The 23,970-nt window shown below is 43.1% G+C and overlaps 3 protein-coding genes across 3 annotated transcripts in view; 1 reads left to right on the forward strand and 2 right to left on the reverse strand.

Annotated features, from left to right (window-relative positions):
* trappc14 (trafficking protein particle complex subunit 14) overlaps window positions 1-23,970 on the reverse strand; it is a gene marked incomplete at its 5' end in the record, with an annotated part of 36,228 nt that extends 12,258 nt beyond the window's left edge. Inside the window, 9 exons of the mRNA XM_080792280.1 lie at window positions 1,332-1,504; window positions 1,979-2,040; window positions 2,873-3,020; window positions 5,375-5,495; window positions 15,687-15,773; window positions 17,010-17,139; window positions 17,427-17,522; window positions 22,951-23,288; window positions 23,844-23,970. Of these exons, the coding sequence (XP_080648406.1) occupies window positions 1,332-1,504; window positions 1,979-2,040; window positions 2,873-3,020; window positions 5,375-5,495; window positions 15,687-15,773; window positions 17,010-17,139; window positions 17,427-17,522; window positions 22,951-23,288; window positions 23,844-23,970 (1,282 nt within the window). The remainder of the gene's footprint in view (window positions 1-1,331; window positions 1,505-1,978; window positions 2,041-2,872; window positions 3,021-5,374; window positions 5,496-15,686; window positions 15,774-17,009; window positions 17,140-17,426; window positions 17,523-22,950; window positions 23,289-23,843) is intronic.
* LOC308335841 (endonuclease V-like) lies at window positions 7,310-8,077 on the forward strand (the record flags this gene model as incomplete). Its single annotated transcript, XM_080793059.1, has 1 exon — window positions 7,310-8,077. One exon carries the CDS (start codon window positions 7,310-7,312, stop codon window positions 8,075-8,077), a length of 768 nt encoding a protein of 255 aa, XP_080649185.1.
* Window positions 11,380-12,207, reverse strand: LOC308335842 (N-alpha-acetyltransferase 30-like; the record flags this gene model as incomplete). Its single annotated transcript, XM_080793060.1, has 1 exon — window positions 11,380-12,207. One exon carries the CDS (start codon window positions 12,205-12,207, stop codon window positions 11,380-11,382), a length of 828 nt encoding a protein of 275 aa, XP_080649186.1.

The raw sequence follows: 23,970 nt of genomic DNA on the forward strand, positions 1-23,970 counted from the left end.
TATTATTTTATTGTTCTTCTATTGAATGTACACATTTATATTTCAGACATTTCAATTGCATTCTGATTATTTAAACAAAAAACCTGATTGTATGAAGTAACTAATACGGACTGTGATGATGCTGTGTGTAGGAGACAAAATGAAACTATATAAAATAACAATACGCACTCGCAGTCTAATCACTGATGATCCAGGTTTTTTAAATCTTTAAATCTGTTTTTGCTTGTGATAAGATTGGTCACTTCAAATATTGGATTATTGGCTCAGGAAAGCGACAAATCGCATATAAAAATTGGCTAATGGGAGGGTGGCAGTAGGCTATGCACTGGACAAATCTGCATGACATTATTTAAACAAAATACGAGGACATGACAGAGGGAGAAATCAACTTTTAACAACTACCCGACAGGAGTTTTCATGTTGCACGGTAAGACTACAGTCATTATTAGTATTATTGCGTGTAACTTTTTCCCTGACGTTAAGCTGTGTTGTTCAACACACTCCAAAATAACATTGACGGCTATGAGGTGACGAAAGCTTGACCTGCATACCAACAGTTGCTAAACTATTCGGATTGGCATTGGACAATCGCTTTTTGGTGTGGGATTTAGCGAAGGGCTAATTCATGTTTACAGAATGCATGAGTCTATATGGGCTTAGTTACATGAACCACGTGACCGGGCTGTTTTCTGCCCCCTCATTGCCAATGGTCTATTTTACCTTGATCCAGCTAGAGGGCTGGATTTGAAGTAAATTACCAAAGCAAACCCACACTTTCCAATTAATTTACACAATATAAATAAGATGTAAAGGTTGTCATTTGAAATAATACATAATTTGTAGCACTTTTCTGGTTGATAAAATGTTAATTTATTTTTGTCACTTATGCAGAGGGTTCTTGCCAACCTCTCAGGACAGTGTATTCAACCAAATAAAGAGTTTGTGAACATAACATTATCACCAAAATCATTCAAAACAATAAATCCATAATAAAAGGCTCTAACTTGCAATACTGTCCGGCTCCCTTACTTTGCAATTCATATCCACTAGGTGACTAAAGTAGAATTGGAACACTGATATTCAGGATCTGGCAATGCTGAAAAATATCAATCTGAATCAAGGGGATCCTATCCCGATTTATTTAAACTCCTGGACCAAAAAACTGTCTTGATTGTCTGATCCTGGATCACAAATATATAGGATTTAAAAATTGTATCCGATCTTCTCTTATCCGAGGGATTAAAGGTTTTGAGTTCAACAGCTCCCGAGGACCAGGGCAACCGCAATTGCGGTCGCTAACATGTCGTTCTTTGTACAGAAGCCGCACTCACCCTCGGGGGTCCAGACCAGGCGGACCGCCAGGAAGTCCTGAAGGTTGTTGAGCAGCGTGTACTTGACCCGGAAGTGCTCATGGGGTCGCACGGAGCTGGGACAGGCGGCCGTCATCACCAGCCGCGGACAGTCCAACCGGATGCTGGGCAGCGAGTAGTGGGTGGAGATGTACCTGGACGGAAGCCACCAGGGTTCAATTCGTACGTAGAAGACATGTTACGAGGAAGGATGTGGAGTGAGACACACTTTGTGCCCTGATTTTTGGCATGTCATTATATCGTGTCAAAAATAGCTAAAATTGTCGATCTCCAGCTCCAGCTCTCATACGTGTTGAGAGATTGTTGATCAGTTATTTCTGTTATTTGTCGGACAACAGAGTACGTATATACTAGGGCTTTTCATTCATTCACTCTTGCGGTTGTTTAACCCATTCGTTAGCATTACGTTATGCTTTAGCTATTTAAAAATAGCAGATCTACAAGCTCATAGCACTACACCGAGTGGCGCACTACGAGCTTGTAGGTCTGCTATTTTTATTTCAGAAGATTTTTTTTTTATTTTGAGGTCAGGCCTAAATGGGTTAAGTAAAATTATTATATTATTTTGGAATAAATGCAATGGATGAATACAGAAGATGATGGCGTACCTTGTGAAGGGGAGCTTTGGAGTCGACCACTGTAACACTGCGACCAGGGGTACCTCTAGACCCTGCAATGCAGTCACACAAATGCATAGACGTCGATCAACCAGCGGTACATCCAGACGCTGCATTCACACGCTTATCATACATAGCAACCTGACAGTTCACTGATGTTCTGATAGAGAATAACAGCTTGAATCATGTTCGGCTCTGCATTTTCAAGTAGATGGACATTTGTGTCATCTTAGCATTGCGGACCAATTATATTGCCGTTATTATACTCCATACTTTGTGTTTGTTCATCAATTATCACCCTACTTGATCATGTGTCACACAAAAGCATCAAAAGTAGCTGATCTGCAAGCTCAAAACGTGGCGTGAAGCAACGCATTTTGAGCTTGTAGATCTACTACTTTAGATATGTTTTAAATTTAACCCTGAAAAGCAACAGTTTTGGACATACGGGCACTGATTTATCAATGGAGTGTAGTGTACACACCAACACACCAGCTAAAAGTTTTGCCCAGGAATGAGTTTACTCGAAAGAGTAAACTCATCCCCCCCCCCCACACACACACACACACACTGTACCTGCAAGCCCTAAGCTGGCTCCTTTCCCAGGCAAAGAAGCAGCGGCTCTACTCCGAGTCTCTCGTACGTGACTGAACTTCTCACCCTATCTCTAAAGGAGATGCCAGCCACTCGTCTGTGAAAACTGATTTTGGCTACTTGCGACCTTATTTTTTCGGTCATGACCCACACTTCATGACCATAGGTGAGAGTAGGAACAAAGATGGCTCGGTAGACAGAGAGCTTTGCCTTCTCAGCTCTCTACTTGATTAATTTGATATTTATTTTTATCAGATGAATACAATGAACGTAAACCCAGTGTATCTTCACCTCACTGGAGTCTTCCTCTGGCTGGTCCTTCAGCTGCAGGTGGAACAGGAAGTTCTGCTCCTCCAGGGCGCTGAGCATGCTGGGTAAACGTGACGAGTTGCTGTTGACGCGGTAGAAGGACGCCATGGACACCTCGGCTGACTGGTGGCTGCATGGATGTGAGAGAGAGAGAGAGAGAGAGATTAGCTACATTATACAGTATATGTCGTTTTTCAGAAAACTCCTAGGATTTGGAAAATTGGTTCAGAACAGTGGTTCTCGAAAAAAAACTAATATACAAGCTCACAGTGCGTCACTTTGTGCTGCGCTGAGGTATTTCTGAACATTTATGAGAAGCACACACAAAAAAGGGTTTAAAACAATATTTTCAGATGGGGTCAGGGACCTTGATATGATTTGTCTTGTTTTTTTTTTTAGAACAACTGATTTAGAAGGCATTTATTTTGTAGAATCCGCCACAAGTTTTAAAGCACGACTTCACCACTTTTCAACCTATCTTCATATATATAATTGATCCTCAATAATAAAATAGTTTCTAAATAATTAGTTTCTACTCGGTCTGTGTCTCATAGGGCTGTGGGTCTTCCAGTGACATCATCAATGTGGAATCCAAGCTAAAAGAAATGGCAGGCTTTCTATACCTGACAACTTACAATGCAAGCAATCGTTAGATTTTTATTATCAAGATATTGTGAAAAGTGGTAAAGTCGTCCTTTAATGTTAGAACTTGATTCTAACCCTTTTAAATCACATCCCCTGGTCATTAACAAAATACGCAACAGCTATTTTCCAAAACAAATCCTGAACATCTAACTTTTTGGGGGGAATGAAGAAACAACACTAAATCACTGTCACAAAGGATTTCCAGATGGGGGTCCGCGGCTAAATACGCCGCCTTCACCCACACCCCCCCTGATGCTGAGTGCATCACTCCCCCCAACCCCCCCCCCCCCCCCACCTGTTGCCCGGCTGTGAATTATTTTTTCCTGCTCTCAGGCAGCCCTTCATACCGAAGCGTGGCGTGAGAATCATTGTTTTTTATTTGTCCTCAGACCCAAAACCAACCCCTCACCCCCACCCAAGTTTCCTTGCCTACACAATGCAACTGTAATGTGATGTGATGTCTCGTGCACTCAGCACATCGAAATTTCTTTTTTCTGCTGTTACAGTTGTAAAAATGACAAATAAAGCTATCTATCTATCTATCTATCTATATTAATTTGGGGGTCCTTGACACGAGAATCAGTGACCTAAATAGAAATGGTATGGCAGAAATGGAGAACTGTGCTTCAAAACCACGTCTATGAGGGAGAGAGCACAAAGTGTGTTTTATTGTCTTTTGTTTGACTGCATTTTGTACTTATAATGTATAATCTGTTCCAGCTTTTTTGAGCTAAACAAATGTTTAATTAATGGTTATTTCATCCATCTGTCAGGTGGGAGGATTCACCCATCTGCCGTGGTTTGTCGTACGCTCTGCCATTGAGAAATGTCGAGCAGCGATGTTTTCCCCTGTTCTGTCAGGTTTCTCTTTCGGTTTACCCTTCTCATTGTAAATGAAAACTGAAATGTGTCCTAACGTTACACGTCATGCATTTGTTTTTGTCCGTCCAAGCTAGGGGAAGGAGGGAGCTATTATTATCATCGTGATTCATCATCATTATGTATTGTATACCCTTTCCTATTATGTATTTCTTTAACCCATTTAGACCTGAGGCCGATTCTTCAAAAACCTGTTTCTATGTCAGTGGTGCTCAAACTATTTCATGTCAAGGACCCCCAGAATTATCACAATTATTGGTATTTGACCCCCCCCCCCCCCCCCCCAGAAGCAAAGATTTGAGTAAAAAATGTTCGCTCTGAAAGATATATTCAAAGATTTGCGCCACATTTTCACAATTAGTATAACATAATGCTTAAAATAATAATATATTGTCGCTGTCGGGCAGACAACCTCTTATCTCCTGATCTTTACTTTTTGTGTTGTTTGGTAAAAGTGACGCCTCACTTGATCATACCAACTACAGCGTCACACAAAAGTAGCAGGTCTGGTTAAGGGCCATATGATGTAGCTCTACAAAGTATCATTGTACTGTACTAGCAGTATAGTGTCTCAGTAAATTAAACGGTTACTTTTCAGGAAAATAAATAACTTCTAAATAAGGTTGTGCCAGGGACCCCCACACCAGATTTGTGTTAACACAATTACATGATTACGCTAGAGGGCGCTCTTCGTCAACATATCAACGATGCTATGACTTAATAATAATAACGTTATAATACAACCGGAAATGACCTCATCCTAAAATGTTCCACCCCGTCCACTTCGACGACAGCGCAATATTCAAACGGAAGATCGTGATTACACTTGTTTTATTTTAGATAGAACGCCATGGACACCGCGGCTGACTGGTGGCTGCATGGATGTGGGAGGGGCCGAGATGTGCGAAATAAGGTAAGAATTAAAATGTATGTATGTATACTGTATGCACAGTAACTTACCAGACATTGTCAACTATGAGAACAGAGCCATCGGGCATCATGGGAAGGTAGGAGGAGTTATAGTTGGGAAGGATCTTCACATCTCTCACGCACACCTCCTCCTGAGAGCTGGCGTTCAACACTGAGGAAGAGGAGGATTGGAGGAAGACAAAACAAACCAAAAACAATCAAATATATAAAACTGTCTTCACTTGCTCAATAGAGAAAACCTTTATTATGGCAACCTTTTAGTCATGGACCTTCCTTAGGCATCTGTAAATTATATCCTAGAAATTTGTAAATATTGTGAACATTTATTGCTTCTTTCAAGTGTTTCAAGCTATTAGAACTATGTGACTTTTTTAATTCATAAAATGAAATTTTGTCCAATCTGTATGTTCATACAATATGACTTATACGATATGAGTGGTTGTATTTTGTCTCCCTGCTACATTTAGATCGTGTCAAAGGTCATGTCTCACCTAGACACAGGATCTGACTCAAATGTTGACCTGATGGCCAATATTCAATTCATCCCCTAAGCACGCAGGCAGGTTAGATTAGCTCAATGGTAAAAATGTCAGCAATTGCACAGGAAACCAAGTTCAAATACAGGGTAGAGTAAAGTCACACAGTGCAGCTTTAATGCCAAATCTATAATAATGAAAACCAGAGATGTCAGCCCTACAAACAAGTATACACACCTCAGTGCAGTTCTTATTATCAGTGCAACAGGAAAAAGGAGCATTCACCAATTTCCAACCTACCGTTACAGTATGTCCATATGATTGGTCCTTACTAATGCTCATTATGAAATACCAACGTTTCCATTTAATTGCTCTGTGTCTCTCAGAGGAAGGCTGTGGACAGTTCAGGAACCTGCCTACAGTAGCAGTGAGCCAGTGAGTGACATACTGTAACTTAACTAGAAGATTTCAAACAAATTATAATAAATTAATTCAAGAACAATGAAATTAATCAGGATCCAAGAAGTACGTATTGTTGCGTAGTGTTGCTAGATTGTGTGAGAGAAACAAGTACCACGTCTATGAAAACAAGCCAGAAAAAAGTGACTATATAGCACAGGAGCACTTAAACCTATATAATATACTGTACATCTGTTATTTGAAAATAGCCGATCTACAAGCTCATAATGCATTGCGATGGGACGATAAGCAACTACACTTTAGAAACAACCCCCCCCAGAAAACGCAACTACCAATATTTACAAGCAACCTTACAGAAAAGAAGCCCAGAGATGCTTATACTAAGCATACATGGCAACTTAAGCAGAAGCCAGTCTGTGCAGAGCCATAGAGTAAGACAGAGTTACGACATTGAGGGAGCAAAAAAACAGCCCGGTCACCATGTAGAAGAGCCGCCATTGGACTGGCCCCATGAATGTGAACGGAGTTGTCGTAACTCTATCTTACCCTATGGCTCTGGGTCTGTGAGGCCGTGCTCTGACACTTCACACTAGCCATAACATTATAGGGAGTTCCCAATGCAGTTACGGCCAAATATAGAGTTTGTTGTCTAACTTTAATGTGTCGTCATGGCATCAGGCGCAAACATATCAGTCAGCTCCGTATATGGGCACAAAGGGGGATGCCCAGATACTGTATGAGCCTATACTGATGACATCAGGGATCCATATGTGCACAAATGGGAGAAGGACTGACAGATACAGAGATCCCATCTAACAAAGGCTCCAAAACTATGACTAAGATGGATTATGATCAAATATGGACATGCCTGATGTCGTGTTGTGAATGATGTCGCATTGCCCGTATACGGAGATGGCGACAGGGAGGGAAATAGTAGGCAGAATAGTTTGAACTGCGTGTTTTCGGTATGTTCTCGACGTGCCGACGCTCAAATCACACCTCCCCCTCCAGCATCAGGGGGCTCGCGGCTCACTTTTAGGGCTCCAGACTTTACTCCGTGGCAGCAGAAATGACACTTCGACCTTGCAGTCTCCTTCCGCCCAACAAAAAGCTGGTCAAGCGCTGGGAACGCGAGCAGGCCAGCTTGAGGAAGCAGGTGGTGGAGGAGGACACAGAGGAGTGGCAGAGGTGCCCCGCGTTCTCTGGGCTGAAAAGGATCGGCGGGGTGGACCTGTCCTACATCAAGGGGGACAACGTCAACGCCTGCGCCCAGCTTGTGGTGCTGAGCTACCCCGACCTGAAGGTGCTGTACGAGGAGAGCCAGATGGTCACCCTCACCGCCCCCTACATCGCCGGCTTCCTGGCCTTCCGGGAGATACGGTACTTCCTGGAGGCCCTGCGGCGTCTGGAAAGGAGCCAGCCCGGTCTCCTGCCACAGGTGGTCTTTGTGGACGGAAACGGCCTCTTCCACTACCGGGAGTTCGGCCTGGCGTGTCACCTGGGAGTCCTGTCGGGACTGCCCTGCGTCGGCGTGGCCAAGAACCTGCTGCACGTGCAGGGCGTGGCCAGGGGCGCCGCGCATACGTCGCAGATAGCCGGCCTGCGCAACGGAGGGGACTCCTTCCCGCTCACGGTAGACTCGGGGAAAGTGCTGGGCAAGGCCCTGCGCAGCTCCGACGGCAGCACTAAGCCGGTGTACGTGTCCCTAGGCCACAAGATCAGCCTGGACACGGCGGTACGCCTCACGTACTTGTGCTGCCGCTATCGAGTCCCTGACCCCATCAGGCAGGCCGACCTGCGCTCCAGGCGATACCTTCGTAAACACTTCGGATCTTGAAGTTCTACAATTTGCAGAACACGACTCATAGCACCCCAATGGAAATAAGCTCTTGAGCCTTAAAGTGTTTTATTTTAGATAAATAGATAAATAAAGAAATTGGGCTGTCAAAGTAAAATGTAGATATTATTTTGTTAAATGAGTGTTAAATAGCACTATATTCTGATTTGAATCATTGCTATATAGAGTGTTTGTTCAGTAACAGGGGTCTCCCTGTCTCTGCATCTCTGTATTAAACAGAAAATACATTTTCAGATCTGGATACCAAGTTAATCGAACCAGGAGTGCGGACTCATGGGATAAACAAGTTAAATAATACATTGGAACTTGAACACTATAAAATGTAACCTGATACATGGGTACGATCTCCTGATTGGCTGAAACTGGTGGTAACACAACTGAAAATATATGTTCTGTTTATTAAAGGGCCTGATGACTTGTACTGAACAAACAAGTTATAGCAACGATTACTCATTAGAATATAGAGTTTTAACTTTTTAACATTTAGTTTTAACCAAAAAACAAACAAATAAAAAAAAGTGATAGGAGGGGATGCATGCATATGTATTAAAAAAAACATCCAAGACACCAAGCTGCTCATCGGGATCAATTAGGGGTTCAGAGTCTTGCTCAAGGACACTTCAACACTAACTCTGAGGGATCGAACTGGGAAGCTTGCTGTTCCCATCTGACTGCTCTACCGGCCACTCTGCCGCCCACTTGTCGGCATTCATCAATCTATCGCCACGTTGCCGGCCCGCTCAAAGCTCATGTCTATAGCCTGAGGATGTGTAGGTCAGGGTTTCTCAAAGTGCGGGCCATGAAGAAAGTCTAGGGGTGTCTGATGAATCCTTTGATAAGCTTATAGGCCACACCAGTTTGCAATGCAGCATTGTGTGGCATTACAAAATTATCCAGCAACAATATTCAATTACAATGATGTAACCATTTATCTTATGTAGCCAAGTAAGTATCCCTAATATAAATAGGTAAGTTGTAATTACAGGGTTAACAGGTGACATAATTACAAGCATTTAAAACGGGGAGATATAAAAAATCTATTGGGTTGAAGAATGCTTAATCAGTCACCCAAATAAACCAGGAGCTTAAAGCTTTAACAGTTATTTAGATGACTCAACATTTTGGCTTCATTAGGACCTACACCTACAGCATAAGCGTTTGCACAGACATCTCCAGGGTGCGCGCACGAGACATATAATCGGTGCTGGGTGAAATTGATATTCAAAACATATTCCAATCATGAAGGGAGTGGGGGTTTATTCTCATTTCCACAAAATGGTACAGTAATAACATTTTAATGTTGGAAAGTGTGGAGTGGAATCTGCCACCACAAGCCACTGAAGCCAGAATTACCTGTTGTCCTCTGAGTGGCTTGAATAATAGTTAGTGCCAATGGTCTTTTGGCAAAATCAGACCCAGGCCCACCTATTTTCATTAAGAATGCTGAGGTTTGCCAAACCAATTAAACTAAAAAGTTTTAATTGACTCAGTAAAAGATGAATAAAACATGTTTTGGGCCATCTCTCACCATTGAAACCCCTCAGCTTTTTCAAGAAAAACGGTCTGAGTGGCCTTTTTGCAAATGGAATCAATGTTGGCGTCAAAAGTAATTTCGTCATCTAGGAGGATGGTGCCAAGTATTGGCTTACTGTCTCCAGGACAAGGCAGGATAGGAGGGGAGAGGTGAAGAGAACAGAACAGAACAGAACATGAAAGAAATGGGTCATCAGGATAAAAGATAATAAAGAACACTTTAAAGAAGATTGGGAGAATTCAGCCATGCACACCAGATACATGGACAGGGAGGGACATAGAAACACAGGGAGGCACATATGACGTAAATTCTCCTTTCATTGTCAATGGCATTTAATGTTTGTGTTGCCACAAAAAGCCGATTTGTTCAGACGCATGACGTAAATTCTCCTTTCATTGTCAATGGCAAATGTGACACAAGTTAATGACAAAAGGCTGTAGGAGGGGCTAGCGCCCCTCAAAACCAGAAGGAGATCCAAAGCACTCTGTTGCAGTCCAGTATAAAAGGCTTGACAGAAACACATTGGTCGTTTTTTTAATGCTCTTTGCCGAGCTGATGCCATTACATCCAAATAAAGGCCTTTTATACTTGACTGCAACAGAGTGCCTTGGATCTCCATCTGTTTGGTCATGATTATCTTTGACTTTGGGAGTCACGGATTCAAAAGCTTAGAAACCCTTGCTCATAGAGGAAGGACTGGTGGGACCACCAGAGAGTCTAAGATGTAGAGGACTTGGACAGGAAGACAGGACGACGTTTTGGGTCAGCGTTTAGGGTACTATTGTGTTTAAAACAATTGGAGCTTTTCCTTCTGAAACTAAGGTTATGGCATCACACATAAATATCTAACTACAACAAAGTGGTAGCTCCTTACCTCACGTGTCAGAGCAATTAAATAAATGGGAGGGATAGATTATGGTACAAAATCTCACATTTAGTATCTTTTTGTTTTTGTTTACATATCCTTAGTTACAGAGAGAGAGAGAGAGAGAGAGAGAGAGAGAGAGAGAGAGAGAGAGAGAATACACTTGTGTTGCAAACAAAGAATATTAAATATTAAATCATATATTGCCAAATCCAAAACCAGACCAGAGGAGATAGTGTTTTCCTAAAACCACATGTTAGGGACAGAATCGTAACTAGTGTCCCCCTAGTCAACAAGGGACTAGGGATGGGACAATATGAAAATTACATGTCACGATTGTTGACCAAAATAATTGCGATTTACAATATTATTGCGATAATCAAAATATGCTTAAAATTCTTTTAAATTACACTTTTGTTAAGCACTTGAGCCCCAGCATTCCTATTCTGGGTAGATCTGCTATTTTCCAAAAATAGCAGATCTACAAGGTCACAACGTGTCACATTGTGAGCTTGTAGATCGGCAATTTTTGGCAATGATTTGGTAGAGTGACAAAAAAAAGACTATCAATTGCGTTCTTTATATGTCTGTTTGACCAATTGAGGGTTTTAAGTGGTACCAGATATGCAGCTCGTCAAAATAAAGGTGAATTGATCCTATTGCATGACGGAGGACAATTTCACGATAAATTAAATGAAAATGGGAGGGTATCCTTGACATTGATTTAACCATTGCTCTAGCCATCTAGCGCACTGGTTCTCAAGGTGGGGTGGTGGACTATCAGGGTTCCTTGAGGGGCCTCCAAATGGGCCTTTACGGGCCTATAAACTCTTAAGTGTTCAAATTTAATTTTGAAATCAAAAAGCCTGAGAACGACAGCTCTTAGCGGAGCCACAGTTTGAGTCGGAAGGCGTCCACGCCGTTCAGGTAGTACCTGAACAGCCGCTTGTCTCGGACGAAGCCCAGGTTCTCGTAGAGCTTGAGGGCCGACCCGTTGGTGGTCTCCGTCTCCAGGACCACCTCGTCGCAGTCGCCCTCCACCATGGCGTAGACTGACTTCTTCACCAGAGCGGTGGCGATGCCTCTCCGCCGGTGCCTGCCGTCCACGGCCAGCATGGCGATGTAGCCGCGGCGGACCTCTCTCCTGTGCATGTCCAGCTTGCACACGATGGCGCCGACGCACTCCTGCTCCGCCATGGCCAGGAAGCAGAGCTGGGGCCAGTTGTGGATGAAGTACCTGTACGTGTAGATGGAGTAAGGCTCGGACAAGGCCTTGGTGATCAGCGCCATGATCCATGGCATCTGCAGCTCCGACTCGTAGCCGACGTAACGGATCTCGCAGCGGCTCTCGTCTGTCCCCTCCGGAGAACCTTTCGGTCTCAGATCCAGTCTCGCCAGCTCTGCCGCGAGGTGCGTCCCGACGTCATCGTGGCAATCCTCACTGCTCGGTGTCCCTTCCTCGGTGACATTTCTCCGTTCATAGTCATCTTTGGATGGTCTGGTAGTATTTTCGGGACGGGTCTTTGTGCCCTGGTGGCTGTCAGCATCCTGAGGGGTCCAGGGGCTGACGACCACCTGTGACTCCTTCCCGGTGACATGGTGCATCTGCCCTCCCTCCCAGGACTCCGTGCCCCCACGCCCGGGGAAGGGAGTGATTTCTGCCGGGGTTGCAGGCAAAGTGCTGCTGGGTTCAGTCATCACTGTAGCCATCCCACCACATTGGGGTGGAGATTTGATGATTATCTCACGGGGTGGAGGTCTTCACTGACACAAGTCACTCAAGCGCATATAAATCCACGGTTCACTGAGGCGTTGCAGGTTTCATCTGTGACGTTTGGTGTTACTGCACCGTGATTTCCCAGCTGTCCCATACATGGGCATAATGTGACATCAGAAACCGTTGCCTGACAATGCCTATTTGTGCTGACCTCTTGCATGTCCATATTTGGGCAAAATCCGTGCTCCCTATCGCCCGACTGCCACAGACACTAAACCTGATCTTTATAAATGCTTGCTTCTTGCTGCGTGAGGAAACCATGAGGGCTGAGCGACATGACGAGTAATGTCTTGCAGAGAAACAGCGAGTTGAGAAAGCAGGCTTGAAAGGTTCACTTCTGTGGACTCTAACATTACACCTAGCTACATTTCAAATCAATAACACTATTATTTCAAACTCTATATGAAAATAGCAGATCTACAAGCTCACAATATGGCAAAATGCAATGCACTGTGACCTTGTAGATGGGCTATTTTTGCACGTGGCCGTTGTACAGCATAGTGAAATACAGGGCTTTTAATCAGATCAAAAATCAATCAAAAATCAATTCCCCTATTTCAACAAAACTACATGAAAAACCACATGAGAAGGGTATACTTTTTTCCCCGGTTCTGAATTTCCCTGAAATGTTTTGAGCGGTCCAGCCGCACCAGCTTTGTGTGTATGTCTGTCTGTCTGTCTGTCCGTTTGAGCACGACATGTCCATGGAATGAGCCAGTGAAGTGACATCAGCAAAATTAAAGCCGCACTATACAACATTCCACTTCTTTTTTAACATGGGTCTTCTGCTTAAGTTCTGAATGTTTTACCATTGAACTAATCCCCTGAGCTAAATGTCTCAATAGAAGAGCAGAGAGACCACATCAATTGTAGAAGTTATATTGTAATATGTATGTAACAATGACATTGTATTATGACATTGACATTATGAAAAAGTGACATACTGTAGTGCCGCTTTAAGTTGGTTACTGGTGCCGAATGTCAGTTTTGATATATATTTGGTCAATGGCCCAGATCCAACATAAACACAAATGCCTACACATTGAAATGTAACAAAATTATTATAACTGGCCCAAAGGGACCATTTGAGTCCACTGGCACACTCTTGGAGTTTAAATGAACACTGGGGATTTGACTGTGTAATAAGGCAAGTCTCTTGCGGTTAAGGGAAGGTCTTTCTCAATCCTTGACCAAACAACTACTGAACTTGAACATGCATTCTCTCTCTCTCAAGAGTCTCTCTCTCTGGGCTGTAGTCATCAGCACAGCTGTGCTCTCAGTTGGAACTGCAGCACACCAAACATCATGTGAGGGCGTATGTACAACATGAGGTCTTTGCATAAGTATTCAATGCCCTTCCCTGTGTCACATCATTTGTTACAGTATACTTTAGTCTCTCTACAGATCACACTGGGTGGAGGGAGTCTCTAATCAGGGGTTCTTAAGGGGGCAAAAGGAGCCAAATTAGTTAATACATGTATACTGTACACTAAATGTTATATAAGTAATAAGTATAGTATATTAGTATATATCATCACAATCGGTTTAGCCACTTACTTATTGGCTATTTGAAAAAAGAAAAAACTAAAAACAGCCCGTCCACCGGATTTATAAAAATGCTCACTCACTCAATCTCACTCACTTATTTTCCCTGATTTTGGTAAAAAAATATATACACACTAAACAGAAGATTTCCCTGAAAGGTTATGATTTTGACCATACAAGGTTTCCACCCAACGTCAGCCTCTCTCTCTCTCTCTCTCTCTCTCTCTGGCACACAGTTCACACTGGGTGGAGTGTGAGTCACTTATAATCTCCGTCTCTTGCTGTGTTCTGGCTACACACAGCAATGTTACTCAAACAAGGGGATTAACAGCCCAGGTTTGGACCAGGAGACATCCTGACAGGGTCATGGATAAAGCACCTGGCACAACTCTAATTGGGGGCTGCTAACAATCGATAATATCCTTAGCCATTGTTCTGTCAATTACTCTTTCTATTAACCCATATTAAGACGATACAAATGCCTTCTAAATCTGTAGCTCTCGCGCTTTCAAGTTTGACAGTCTAAATAGTCCAAAATGACAGATGCTTTCCCGGTTTTTATCTGCTAATTGGAGCTTCTTAGTGATTGTTCTGCATGACAATTATCCTTTGATTAATCAAATAATCGAGAAACGTGTTCCGATAGTGGGATAGAGTGTTTGTTCAGTAACATGAGTCTGTCTGGAAGTCAGGAAAGAGTCCTCACACAGACAAAGGACACAGATTAAATAAGTGGAATTGGAAGTGGCATATATGTGTAGCTGATAAATGGGCACTCTTTCCTGATTGGTTGAAATTGACAACCCACCTGGAAATGTATTTTCGGTTTATTAAAGAGCTGGAGAAACAGGGGTAGGACCTCTTTTACTGAACAAACACTCTATAGCAATCATTAGTATCAGAATACTTTTAACGATATCACGTACCCTAATACAAACAAATGATGGAAATAAAGACTCTGCATAATAAAGAAAAGGATTTGGGGATGAATTTGAGTGTGATGATGTAATTGAAAAGCACGCCGTGCACACGTGCACCGTTCCGCACACGTTCACTGATTTGGCCCAATTCCGCCGTGGCATTATCCCCTGGTGTTGGCTGCATGCCGACAGGCTGTGTCTGTGTGTGTGTGTGTGTGTGTGTGTGTGTGTGTGTGTGTGTGTGTGTGTGTGTGTGTGTGTGTGTGTGTGTGTAGGGGTGGTGGAGGGAGGGAGGGAGGGAGGGAGGGAGAGGTACCACTGTGTGATTACATTATGTGGATTAAGTGATTAAAGTGTCAGGATCTAAGTGGATTTTGTCACATAAAAGAAAATAGTTTTGGCTAGTTAGTGGGTTTTTTCATGTTGTTAAAGAAAAAAAACAAGTGTTTTTCGAGGTTGTTGCCCTCATGTCTGCAGTTATGATTACATGTTGTATCATTGCTGTCGGGTACAGTATACGGTACTTTCCCAACGTTTCCCTCCATCCTTTATAGGAGGTCGCTAATATAATAGCATGTAGCATGCCACACACATGCCACTCAGCCCCGCCGTCCCACCAGGACCATAATCTTCCAGATTCAATATCAAACATGCTTGATCATTATCAGCTTGGCGTCTCTGAGCAGATTAGGAAGTCTTGGAACCCGTCACACTACTACATAATCACCTCCGATCAGCCTTAAACAGGGAACGCCAGGTCAAGTATAGGTTGTTGTGGGCCAGCAATGTTCGGAAATTCGCCAATCAGGATGGAATATGAAAAATCTGACAGATCCTTATTGCTCACATGACTATAGAGATATACTGTACTGTGCATGATGTTTGCACAACATCGGAGTAATATCTACGTACAGTAGGGTTCAGGGTGCATCTTTCTCCAGTCCTACCTTTGATGATGGTCAGGTGTTTTCCAGAGACGGTCAGTTGTTGACATTTAACGGTCGGTGGTGGTAGAACACTCAGAGTGGTGCTGACTACAGACAGACAGAGGGGGGCAGACAGACAGAGGGGGGGCAGACAGACAGAGGGGGGGCAGACAGAGGGGGGGGCAGACAGACAGACAGAGGGGGGACAGACAGACAGAGGGGGGGGGGCAGACAGAGAGAGAGAGAGAGAGAGAGAGAGAGAGAGAGAGAGAGAGAGTAGATTGTTTTATTCATTTGCACAACCTACAGTATAGTAAAAATATTAAACCGTGTGCAAAGTGCAGAGACAAAAAACACCCATATGGGCGTATTTGTGGCTTGCACCTAAATTATAATATTCACAATAATTGTTTTATAATTATACAATGTAATTATCTTTGCAACATCCGTATTCGTTCATATTCGTAACGATTACTTCAGAAAGGAAGGAATGAAAGTTTTCTAATCTTTCTTGTGTGTGTGTGTGTGTGTGTTTCATGTGGGAGAATCATGATCTTTTAGTTCTATAACACAAATATAACTGATATCTATTCATTTGTTCTTGTATCAATCAAATTTATGAAATTAGTTAATTTATGAAAATGAAGTTAGTATTATGGAGATAAGAGGTTTCTAGCCTGACAACAACGATATATTATGTTGATATTGGTATCGATGTGGACATTGCATTTTTAAAGGGATTGTGACATTAAAAAAAATGTTTTTTAGGTTTTCTAAGCTCAATTGCACATATGCTATATCTTTCACAAAAAAGAGAATATACTGCACATTGGCTGAATACTTGAGCATGAGAGAGAAAGGCCGCCACAGACAGACCCCACTCCCAAGGGAAGACACAGACTATGCACTCACTGCACACAAAACAATGTGGTGGAAACAGAGCTACACTTTCTAACCACCTGCCCTCTATACCAAGATATCAGAGACACATATTTCCCACAGATTACACACACCTAAAGTGAGGTTGAAAACATGACCAGCGACAAAAAAAAATTCCCATACGTATTGGGAGAAATACAACAATGTGCTAACACAGCAGCAAGATTTGTGAACTGTTTAAATAGTTTTGAGGACAAATGCTGCTTTTTGTCCGAAAATGACTTAAAAACATTGCAGCTATTCATTTCACAATGCTGTACCCCCTCCAACTATATATACTTTCCCCATTTTCAACCGTGTTATTATATTTTGACACTTGTTTTGGCAATGTAAACACATGTTTTCTCATGCCAATAAAGCTCCTGTGAATTGAAATTGGATTGAATTGGATAAACGGGTATTCACCTTGAGCCTTGAAGGTGCTGAGGTCGTGCCTGAAGGTGTCTGTGGGGCTCCTGAGCTGCAGCACGGTGAGGTAGCCATGTTCCTTCACCTCCATCTTCTGGTCCTCCTGTTTCCACACCGTTACTATGATCTGACACACACACACACAAAGGTTCTGAACGTCGAGTCCGGGGAGTCAGCAAACACCTGGGGACCAAATGGACCCCCATTCGGGTCTGCAACTCAGAGCATGTACAGTTGGACCCTTACTTTTCCTCAAAAGTACATGCAAGGTTTTCACCCGACATCTACCATATACTGGAGTCGGAGACACATAAAAGACACACACACACACACACACACACACACACACACACACACACACACACACACACACACACACACACACACACACACACACAGTGTGACCTCTCTGACCTTGGCTTTCATTGTGCTGACGGGTAGTTTGTCCAGAGAGATGGTCAGTGGGAAGATGACCTCATCAACCAGCACCACCGGCTGCTCCAGGGGAGCCTGCGAGAGAGAGAGAGAGAGAGAACAGCACAATTACATTAGCATATTCACATTTTCTTCAGTTTGGCTGATGGCTGATTATGCAGAGTCAAAGTGAGATGTTTAAGAAAGCTTTAAATCCTAGTGCAACAGTGTATACAGGGCATCTGCACACTTTCTAAAGTGACAATTTCAGGACTTTTAATAAATGTTGTAGGCCTCTTAAAAGAGCATCAAAAGTAATCAACAAAAAATATACAATCTACAAGCTCACGTTGTGAGTTTGTAGAACGGCCATTTTCACAATATTTCCACATCTGTGGAAATGAGTCAAACGAAATGTAATGTAATGCCTCATTTCCAAGTGCTTGCCAGGGTGGGGGTTCCCCAGTTCTAATGTGATTATTAGAGAGAGAGAAAGAGAGAGAGAGAGAGATGGTGGAGGAACCACGAGACCCTGACGCTGGCCCCGTTGAGAACAAACAATCCAGACAGGACTAGGATCTGCAAGATAAACATCCTTTTATTAGACTCCCGCAGAGCAGCAGCCAGGCTGTGGCAGAGGTAGACTAGACTAAAGAAAAAGACCCATAAAACAAGCCCACAAGCTAAGCAGAGAGGCTGCGCTTTGTGCTTGTTGATAGGGCTGTCAAGATTACAAATTTAGGACAATATTTGCATTGAACATTACAATTTGTATTTCCGTTTGCCTTTTAGGCTTCGTAATCACAAATTGCACAGGGCAGATATGACACATAATTCCATATAGGCGATTATGATAGAGCTGCGCTTGTTGCTTGTTGATTCAGGAGGTGACATCGCGGACCTGCTCGATGCGGATGTGATGCAGGGACAGAACACCTGCTGCTTTGTGCCCCGCCTGCAGCTCAACCCTCCCTTCAGCTGTGCAGGATTTAACATAAAATGGTTGATTTCAATTAAGTGGAGACGGGGTGTATTTAGAGAGTAAAATTCTTTATCCAAAGCGATTTTACAATGTCCATTACATACACCCATACACACACACACACACACACACACACACACACACACACACCACCACTGAGCAAGCATGTTGCGATGGTGGCAGGGGGGGGGGGTAACCTCATGCAACACCAGACTCTAGTGTGGGCGGCCATCTGCCTTGAACATGGAAGAGAGAGGGAGAGAGGAGAGAGACAGAGATAGAGAGATACAAGCAATAGATACCATCTGTAATAGGAATAGGAATACAAAAAATAGCAACAACAAACACCATCTGAGAGACTGAGACCATTTGGAGTAGCAAACACATTTCTCAATTCAAACATTTGCACTTGCAATGGATCATTTTGGTATACTAATTAAGCCCTATATACTTTAATAGTGAATAGTGAAAACAATGTCCTATATTGTCACAAGGTGTACATATCACTGTAACAGAGGGCACTCTGAGTTACTACAGGGGGGTCTCCAAAACGTTGTGTGATAGGATATTGTCTTTTTTTACACTAACCACTTCAACCCCAGCATCCCTATTCTGAGAACTTTAGCCAAACAAATTGCCGATCTACAAGCTCACAATGCCTCGCACTGGGAATCGTTGTGAGCTTGTAGATTGGCTATTTTCGGCAAATATGTTTGTAGTGCAGGCATTTTGTGGCAAAAAAGGGCTTAACCTAAATGAAATTGCAAGAGAAACATTTTCACTTTGAACTGTTTTTGTTTCATAAATATGTTAGTAACAACATATCAAAGTGGTGAAACATATTGAAAAATCAGACCCATCTGGTGCTGTACTGTATGTGTGCGTGCGTGCACGCAACAGTGGCAAGAAACCGCTACTTCCGTGCTCAGACCCAGGGACACAGCCAGGCAGAGACACACATGGCTGGGCATTGGAGTGCTGCACCCTATGGTTGCACCACTGAAAAAAGCTAAAATAGGTGATGGTACCATTATCAACCTACTTTATATAAGACATTTCATTCTGCTTTAAGTAACATGTGATGTGTTAAAGTAGGGTTTTTTCATGATTTTGAATCAATTGCAAGCATTTATTTTGCACGACAAACACTCCTTGTCCTTGGGATAACCATAGTGTTTACCTCATCACATTTGGGGTGACGGCTATGGCCGCTTTTTTGTGCTGCAAAAAACTGAAAAGTGCATCTGTGTGGTAAAAATAAACGTGTTCAACTTCGGTGGTCAAGCGATGCTGAAGAACAGAGAAAGCTGGTGGTTTGTGGTTGCATTTAAAACTGGCTACTGGCGGTTAAGTGACCATCAATTACATGACACAGCGCTGTCTGTCTAAGGAACACACTTCCACAAACCATGGTTTTGAAAAGCCTTTTGCCCTCAATATAACTCACGGATGTATAATGCAGACCGAAATGTCATCTCCACAATAAGACTGTGTGATTGTTTGCAAGGGATTGGGAAGCATGCCAAGAGACCAAACGTATCCAATTCACACGAGCCAAGGAGCACTTGCTTTCCCACACTCTGTGCTCTGGGTATACAAACGGTTGGAGATTCTGGCCTGTAAGTGTAAACTAGGGCTGGGAACGGCATACAACTTTACCGATATCCGTGCTGATTGTGACGGACAATTTTGATTTAGTTTTAGTCACAGTCCTTTGAATAAAATTTCATTTAGTTTCTGTCATATTTTAGTCATCTGAAAGGTTTTAGTTTTAGTTGACTAAAATATACAGTTGATTTTGTCCTAAAATGTATTGTTGTGGCCATTTTGTTGGTTCCAAACATTTCTACCATAGCCAACAAACCCACTGATGCACTCAGGGATTAAGGATGTACGCAGACATAAGAAACTTGTCCACAAAATTGTCCACAGGTTCAATGTCTTTTTGGTTTGCATTTACTTTCCAAAGTGCAGTGAATGATACATTACAAACAGGCACATCTTCTCTTCCTTGTTATGGCATGATCTCTGTTCTGTCTGTCAGGTAAAAACCATTTGTCCACCAGGTGCATGCCGCTCCCCAATCACCCAGGCCTACATATACCCTCCGTCAAGCAATTAGGCCTGGGGAGGCGTGCCCCTGTTGTCCAAACAATAATTCAATTATAGCCCATCAAACCAATGCAGTAGCTACAACAATTGTAATAATAATAATAATAAATAGACATACTAAACAGTGAGGATGGCTTCTACATGTATGTTGGCAGGTCTTGAAGGCGTCGTAATGCCTGATTTTACACGATACGTATCGCCATGGACCAAACACAATTATTTTGAAGAATTAGCGAACATCAACTTAGTTAAAGTATTAAATACTGCACAGTGCACACATTAAAACACATACAATTCAGGCCCACAGAGATCTTTAAGGTACATTTTTATGTTGCGTTTCTAGAGTTCCTGTTAATAATTAATACAACCATCTTCTGTGGGTTCCTGTATTTTATTTTATTTTTTGTCTTTTGCTGCAAACAATAATATTGCAACAAGCTCATGTCTGAGTCTCAGTCATGAGCCGTTTGTTATGTGGCACCATATGCAATGTTTATTTTTGAAAACTGCATCACACATCACATTTCCTGCCCTATCAAATCGATACAGTAGCCTCTGTATCGATTGGCAAGCATGACGAATTGACAATACAATATATTGCGTTATCGATTTTGTTTTAGCACAGCCCTACTGTAAATCTCTAATGCCATCTATAATGCCAGACTTATACCTTTTTGTGCTTTTTTTTGCCCCCTTTTCTCCCAAATGTAGTCGTTATGCCAATTGATTCCTCCCCAGTCCCCACACACATCCTATCCTACGCAGGACGTAGTCTTCATCCTACTACTCCCACACAACACTCCATGCTGACAGATGCTGCCCCAGCCCGTAGGAGTACATGTACCGTAGTGACTAGGGCTAGGGCGGTATGGTTTATTTTGTTATCTAAGAGGTTACCTTTTAGTAATTCCGACCGTGGACCTACTGTATTCAGTCACACCCAGCTGAGCACAGTAGGTAGGCTGCGGTGCGCACACTGTGTTTACCAAACTTCCTCGTAGGACAAGTGAAATCCTATTATACAATATTTAACCTGCCACAACACGGATCGCCAATAAAGTTAAATGTCATTCTTGACTCGGCTTAGCCAAGGAATGCACACTCGTCTATCAACTGCTGTGTAGCCGGGGCTATCCCTAGTAGCGCCCAGGATTACAGCTTAGGCCATTGGCAGATTTGGCACCGGGTGAAAAATGTGTTACAAAATCATGGGGCACATACGAGAAATAACATAAATATTTAATGACTTTATACTTAGTAAAATATCTGATATTTTCACTATATTTTTATATAATATTTTTTTAACATGCAAATGATTATGACAATTATATAATTGCAATTGGGCGATTATGGAAAAATTGTCACAGGACTACCTGCCAGACAAGAGTGAAATGGGAAGAGTTGTTTTTTCCCCCTGCGATTTGACATGCATGTGCAAGTCGAGGCTACTTGCACAACACCTGCAAGTGAGTTCTCACTCACTCAGGTGCTTCCAAGTTTAGAAAAAACTCTGTGTGTACATATCTTGTAGCAAGCAGGGCGTTGTGTCACAAACCAGGAAACGCTAGTGTGCAGACACACTAGCCATTAGGTTTTCTGCATCTGTAGAACAGAGCTGCTACTGTCAATGAGTCTGCTTGTCTAAATGTCATAGGCCAGGGGAAGTGTGAGAAATGTGGTTGGTTGGTAGGTTGGTTGCGTCTTGTGTGTGAGGTTTTCGCTTCTTATCAGCTCAGGAAATGTGAAAGCACGCAAAGGACCTGGTGTTGACTGATAGCGATGATGACATGTAATGTATAAAGTCCACACAACAACACATCCATACAGTACAATAGTGTATCAACCTAGGCTATTCAATTATTTTTTCTCTTTTTTCTGTTGTACTATGAGTCTGTCTGTCTGTCTGTTTAGAGAACGCATGAAGAAACAGAGAGAGAGAGAGAGAGAGAGAGGAAGAGGCAGACATACAGAGATCAAAGCCTCACTCTTTTATAGTGGTCCATAACATAGGTATCTCTGTGAGCAATCTGTGTGTGTGTGTGTGTGTGTGTGTGTGTGTGTGTGTGTGTGTGTGTGTGTTATCTTGAACAATGGTTCTCAAAGTGGGGTGTGGGGACCGACCGCCCAGTATTAGTGTTTCTCAAATGTTTTATTTGCAAGGACCCCCTTAACTCTGAGAGTGTACAAATGGAACCAAATCCATAAGGGTCCATCTGATTCCATTTGTACACTCTCAGAGTTACAGACCTGTTATTTGGTCATTCAGGGTTCTGGTAATATTATTGTCCACTCATCTTGTATGTCCATGGCAAAAATTTAATTTTGACAAAAATGTCCACCACAAGCCAGCCTGGCGATGATGACCTCATTATTGAAAGAGTGAGAACTAGATTTAGCAGGAACAGATTTAGCAGGAATTTGTAGTCCTACCTGCACCGGTGCCTTGCGGTGCTGCCTCCCGTCGCCGGCAGAGCTGTTGTGTATGAGGAGCGGCTTGCAGCGCCGGAAGGCCCGGGGGCTCCTCTCCCCCCGGCGTCTCCCCGCGGGGGCGTCGGCGGCCGCCTCGAAGTCGCTCTCGTGAGTCTCGTCCAGGTCTTCTCCCCCTCCGTCGTCGCTGAAGCTGCTCTGGAAGTCACAGCGCTGCTGTCCCCCTCCCCCTCCTCCTCCTCGGCCGTCCGCCGGGCAGACGCTGGCCACGGCGCACAGGGAGCCCACCAGCTGCTTCCATTTAGACGCCGGACAAGGACCACCGCCGCCGATAGTGTCACCTAGGGCGGTCACATTTTTGGAACAAGGAAACGATTTACGATCATGCAAAAAGAATTGCGATTATCTCAAATAATTGCGATGAGGCAATTATATAATAATCGTGACAGGCCTACTGTCACCGGCCACAGCCTCCTTGGTTGCTGTTACATTATATATTATATACATTTGAAAACTTGTGAAATGGGACATTCTGCATAATGAATGTTATACTTTTGGTACTTTTTGGTACTGTTTGGTGCCAATACTTTTGTGCTTTTACTTTGAATTCCAGACTTTGACCTTCATATAATCTTGCAGTATTGATACTTTTACTTACAATACATTTCATACATTTTAAAACGTGTGAAATGGGACATTCTGCATAACGAGTAGGCCTACTTTCTACTGCTGGTACTTTTGTTTTTAATAATACTTTTACTCAAGTGAATTTTGACAGTATTTCTTCATTGCAGAAGTATTGGTACTTTCCCCACCACTGGTCGCTGCTTCTCCTCCTCCTCCTCCTCCTCCGGCGTCCCTGGAGCGCAGCACAAGCAGGAACTGGACGGTCTCGCCGAGGTAGAGGTGGCTCCGCCGGGGCAGCGATCTGTAGCCGGCCGGGTCATGGAGGAGCTGCTCCGAGACGGGCACCGCGGGGAAATACATGAAGTACTCGCACTGAGACTCCATCATTTGAACCAT

The sequence above is a fragment of the Protomyctophum bolini genome (genome assembly GCF_963924005.1).
Source record: "Protomyctophum bolini genome assembly, chromosome: 20".
NCBI lineage: Eukaryota > Metazoa > Chordata > Actinopteri > Myctophiformes > Myctophidae > Protomyctophum > Protomyctophum bolini.